Source organism: Neophocaena asiaeorientalis, unplaced genomic scaffold, assembly GCF_003031525.2.
Source record: "Neophocaena asiaeorientalis asiaeorientalis breed wild unplaced genomic scaffold, Neophocaena_asiaeorientalis_V1.1 scaffold29, whole genome shotgun sequence".
In the NCBI taxonomy this organism is placed as follows: domain Eukaryota; kingdom Metazoa; phylum Chordata; class Mammalia; order Artiodactyla; family Phocoenidae; genus Neophocaena; species Neophocaena asiaeorientalis.
In genome coordinates, this window is record NW_020174423.1 from 1,522,234 (window position 1) to 1,527,585 (window position 5,352).

The 5,352-nt window shown below is 44.4% G+C and overlaps 1 protein-coding gene across 2 annotated transcripts in view; it reads right to left on the bottom strand.

Annotated features, from left to right (window-relative positions):
- GRHL2 (grainyhead like transcription factor 2) overlaps window positions 1-893 on the bottom strand; it is a 160,410-nt gene extending 159,517 nt beyond the window's left edge. For both annotated transcript variants that reach the window (XM_024756625.1, XM_024756623.1), the window contains exon 1: window positions 584-893. In XM_024756625.1, coding sequence (XP_024612393.1) covers window positions 584-603 — 20 coding nt within the window. In that variant the 5' untranslated portion in view covers window positions 604-893. The remainder of the gene's footprint in view (window positions 1-583) is intronic.
- Between the last annotated feature and the right edge of the window lie 4,459 nt (window positions 894-5,352).

The following is a 5,352-nucleotide window of genomic DNA, read 5'->3' on the forward strand; positions in this document are numbered from 1 at the left end:
GCACACACGCGCACGCGCACACGCACACCATCCGGCCCAGTGCGGGAAGATGGCCGTTTCTGCTGCAGGATAAAGGCTCTTTGTTGCGCTCGCACAAAAGCCGCCAAGACCCGCTTTTTCCAGCAGGCCCTTTGGGCAAATCGAAGGAACTCAGCTGAATTTCCAAATGGCCCTAGGAGCCTGAAGCGGTGGGAGCAACTAAAAGAGAGGGGGAATAACAGGCCTCCCGCCCTCTTCTACCAAAACCTCTGCCAATATACAAGGATTCGTCCTGGGAGACCGGGGCTGAGATCATTCGTAAGGGAGGAAGGAAAGAGGAAAACCTACTTTTAGTATCAAGGCCCAAAGGGGGTATTAAACATTCATATTCTTGCAGGGTGTCTCCCCTTAACCAGGGTAGAAACATAATCTGGAAAAGTCTGGATACACCAAAAAGAAAAAGAAAAAAGAAAGAAGAAAAAAAAAAAAAAACCAACAATAGCAACCTAAAAAAAAAAAAAACCAAAAACCAAAAAACATAACAAACCAGTTGCCATCAGCCCAAAGTGGTAGTAGCAGCAGCCGGCGCGTGTGATCCACTTACTTGTCCGACTCTTGTGACATGTTTGATCCAATGAACTCGCTCCCCTTTTCCTGGAGCCTCAGCCTCTGGTGAAACTGGACTTTCAAGTCTGTGCAGGTGAAGGTGTGTGAGAGCCCGAGATGGCAGAACAAGAGCTACAGGTAATTCTGCTTTTCCGTCCCCCCTCACCACTCTCGCTCGCTCGCCCGCTCGCGCCCTCACCTAGCCGGAAAGGTGGGATAAGGGGGGGCCCCCTCACATGGGGCCCGAGCTCGGAGGCGGCCGGGCGGCGCGGAGTCCTCCCGGATCGTGGCAGTGGGCAGCCACAGAGCACAAAGTGGCGGACTTGGGCGGCCACAGGTAACTTTCTCGCAAGGAGCTGAATTCTTTCACTAAAGGGTACAAGCCCGAGGGACGAGCTGCGCGGTGATTGGCTGCGGGGCTCCCTCAGGTGAGCTGCCATTGGCAGAGGCGCGCTCAGGTAAGGCCCTTCTCCAAGTGCAGGTAACTCACTCCGAAGTTTACCTGAGAGCAGCGGCGGCACGCTTGCAGCTCTGCGGCAGCCCGTGGGAGCCGAGGGTCAGTGCTTCGAGTAGACTTCATGCTACGTTCCCCTTCTTCCCGGAGGCCGGCCTGGGAAGGGGGGTGGGGGGTTTATAACAGGAAAAAAAGCAACACCTGCAACCACTAGGGATTGTGGGTCAAACGGAAGGACTAAGGAGAGCTGAACTCGGGGATCCCGAGCCAACCGGAATCAAACGCAACCGCACCACCACAAGGCTTTTAATACCCACATTAAGAAGACGGTTTGACAGTGTCGGAAGAGTACGGGACTGAAGTGTACGTTGTGCTCAGAGGGGGAGAAAAACACAAAGATCGCCGAGTCTGTTACGTAATTGCATTTTTAACATACTTATCCACAACAAACACTTTTCGTGTCCCGATGTGTAACAGATACGGTAGATTACTAGATTTACAAATAGGTGAGCATCCTTTCATGACCTAGACGGATAGGGAGTGGCATGGTTTTGATGGGGTGAAGAAATTTGGTTGAACAGACCCTAATATGGCTCAGACACCACTTCCATCTTAACTCTGCAGCCTGGGATTCCAGAGCTGCAAACCACTGAATCCCTCCTATAAACATGTTGTCATTTGACGTTTCCAGGCAAGCATCAACATTTACATTGTAATTCAATAGAAGCAGCGATTACAAAGGAAATTTATCCTTCCAGCTTAATATGGTTGCTACGGAAACAATTCAGAATGAAACTGACTTTTTTTGCAGTTTTGTTTCTCCTGGTTGGGAACAACGAATTTGCAAACGTGTAATTTATAACCACTACTTCCAACGAGTATCTGTGGAAGTTCCGACAGTAATCTAGCCCATGCATATGAATTGTAGAAATAAAGAGGGCATGGAAAGCTTATCATGATTTATTTCGAATTAATACTACATTGACAGAGATGAAACAACTTCTATTTTAACCTGTATGGATCATGTATTTCCTGAAAATTACATTATGAGACAAGGTTTGGCTGTTCTGTTTCATTCTCAACAAATGAATTTCAAAAATTTTTCTTACTTTTTAAAGACAGTATAAGCACACACGCTTACTTTTTAAAGATAACATGATACTTTAAGATAATGCAGTACCCACCTCTCATTTGCCTTCTTAACCTCCTGTCTAGAGGCTACCAAATTCCACTTTTAGCCATCTATTCTGTCATTACCTTCCTATTTCTAAATAATTTACACAGCTATCCCTTGATTTATCAATTTAGATGGTGTGTTTTGTCCACCTGTTGCCTTAGATAAGGACTTAACTCTATCAAGCCCCATCTGGTTTCATCTTCCACCATTCAGCCAATATATCTCTTTCACAGTTTAGGGATAGCAAGCAGTCAGTGACTGTGCAAATACTAGTCACAATAGAGCAACTATGGTTGTTTTCTTTCTTATAAAAACCTTTTATCTGTTTACTCAGTTTGTGATGTTTCCAACCTGATATTTTTTCTACAACATGTCTATCAAATAACTGTCACATTTATTTTCCAAATGATCAATCGATCCCATTCCCCACCCCCCAACCCCCTCCAAAGTCCACTGTCCTTCTCTTCCAATGGAGATAAGTTCCTCTCTGGACCTGCTACTCCGTTGTCATCCTGGGACATCTCCACAGTAAGAACCACATTTCTCTGCCCTGTGCCTTTTTTCTTGGTTTGCTGCTTCATTTTCCATGGCATATGTTCCAGTAATAGCCCAAGAATGGGTATGGAAGGTAAAATTTTAAATGTCTTTATTCAACTCTTACTTTTTAAAGAGTTTGACCAAGTGTAGAATTCTAAGTTGAAATGTTTCATTCATAAGTTCATAAAAATTGCTCTTTTATCTTCTAGCATCCAATGTTGCCATTGAGAATTCGGATGCCATCTTGACTCCCATTCCTTTGTGATCTGGAATTTTTCTTTCTAAAAACTTATAGAATAATCTCTTTATCTCTAATATTCTGAAATTTCATGATTATGTGCCTTGGTTACCTAATATTCTGAAATTTCATCATGCTGGAGGCTCTCATCAAATGTTTGCAAACCTTTGACTCTCCCTTCTTACTTAAGAATGAGGTCATAAAACCCCACTGGAAACCACACATAGGGGTGGGAGGGAGTGTGCTTCCTCACTGGTGGGCTCGCTGTGTGGTGATCAGATAAAAAGTTCACCTTTCCTTAGGAAGATCCCCTAAATATCAGAAACTAGAGGTCTTTTCTTCTGGGCTCTTCAGTGTCTCAAGAGAAGTATCTGCTATCTCTTGCCTGAGGGAAAACTCACCAGGCTGCCAGTATTCTCAACTCGGTATGCAGTTTACCATTCTTTCTTTCCTGTAGGTGCCTTACTCCTGCCCTTCTTTCTGCCTGATGCACAAGCCTCTCTCCTTTTTTTCCTGCTGGAGTTGTAATCACCTGGCTCCAAGAAATGGCACAGGGGACCTGAGCTGAGGATCTAACAACTCCAAATACCCACATTCACTCAGCTCTTGGCCTCTCACCTCTCCCTCACTTCTGGGATCCTGAGACATCTCATCAGCATCTCTCTCTCTCATGATCTCTGGCATGTCCAAGACCCAGGCCTATCTGGTGTTTTATAGAATAATCTCCTGAGCTGTTTCTGTACTGACCTCTAGGATGACATTAGAGTAGCTTCCGATGTTCCGTTAAACCAGTTTCCAGGGCTTCCCTGGTGGCACAGTGGTTAAGAATCTGCCTGCCAATGCAGGGGACACGGGTTCCATCCCTGGTCCGGGAAGATCCCACATGCCGTGGAGCAACTAAGCCCGTGCGCCACAACTACTGAGCCTGCGCTCTAGAGCCCACGAGCCACAACTACTGAAGCCCACGTGCCAGAAGTACTGAAGGCTGCGTGCCTAGAGCCTGTGCTCTGCAACAAGAGCAGCCACCACAATGAGAAGCCCGTGCACCGCAACGAAGAGTAGACCCCGCTCACCTCAACTAGAGAAAGCCTGTGCGCAGCAACGAAGACCCAACCCAGCCAAAAATAAATAAATAAATTTATAAAACAAACAAACAGTTTCCACTCTTCCATCCAGACCATCTTCCAGAATTGTGTTGAAATATATCCATTGCAGATGACCCCACCTCCATCCTCTTTGTCCCTGTGGATTTATCCTTTTACGTTCCTTTAGTGTGCTTTTCAGAAGACAGTGAACATAAACAAATATGGGTCAATCTGCCATCTTTAATGGGAAGCCATTTCCAAAACTATCCAAAAGCTTTTACCAAACTGTCCCAGATTTGTTTGTGCAAACAAAACAAGAATTTGTGGGCAACCCTTTCCTCTTTTTGGTCAATGGTGGCCAAGATTCCTTTCTTCCTCTCCAATATCTAATAACTCAAGTTTGATTGCATCACTTAGTATCCCCTGATTGGCTACCTACTGCTACATTGATTGGTTAGTTTATGAAGGATAAGGTCCTCCCTGGACCATTTTAAATAATCGACCATGAAATTACCTCTGTTACCCAATTGTTTTAATTCTTTTGGCAAAAGAGTTGTAAGTGACTACGAAACCCTGCCACACCCATCATGAGAATGTACTTCTCTCTCTCATTTTAACAGTCTTCACAGGATCTTCACCAGGAGTAGATTCCATCTCAAGAAACCACTTTCTTTGGTCAACTCAGCATTCATGAAAGTTTTATCATCAGATTGCAGCAATTTAGTCACATCTTCAGGCTCTACTTCTATTTCTAGTTCTCTAGCTATTTCTACCACATCTGCAGTTACTTCCTCTAGTGAAATCCCGAGCCCCTCAAAGTCATTCGTGGGGATTGAAAGCAACTTCTTCCCAACTCCTGATAACCTTGATATTTTGACCTCTTTCCATGAGTCACCTCATCATGAATGTTCTTAATGGCATCTAGAATGATGAATCCTTTCCAGAAGGTTTTCAGTTTACTTTGTCCAGATTCATCAGAGGAATCATTGTCTGTGGCAGCTATAGCCTTATGAAATGTACTTCTTAAATAGTAAGACCTGAAAGTTGAAATGACTCCTTGATCCATGGGCTGCAGAATGGATGTTGTGTTAGCAGGCATGAAACAACATTCATCTCATTGTACATCTCCATCAGAGCTCTTGGTTAACCAGGTGCATTTTCAGTGAGCATCAATATTTTGAAATGAATCTTTTTTTTTCTGAGCAGTAAGTCTCAACAGTAGCTTAAACGTTCAATCAACCATGCTATAAACACATATGCTGTCATATAGGCTTTG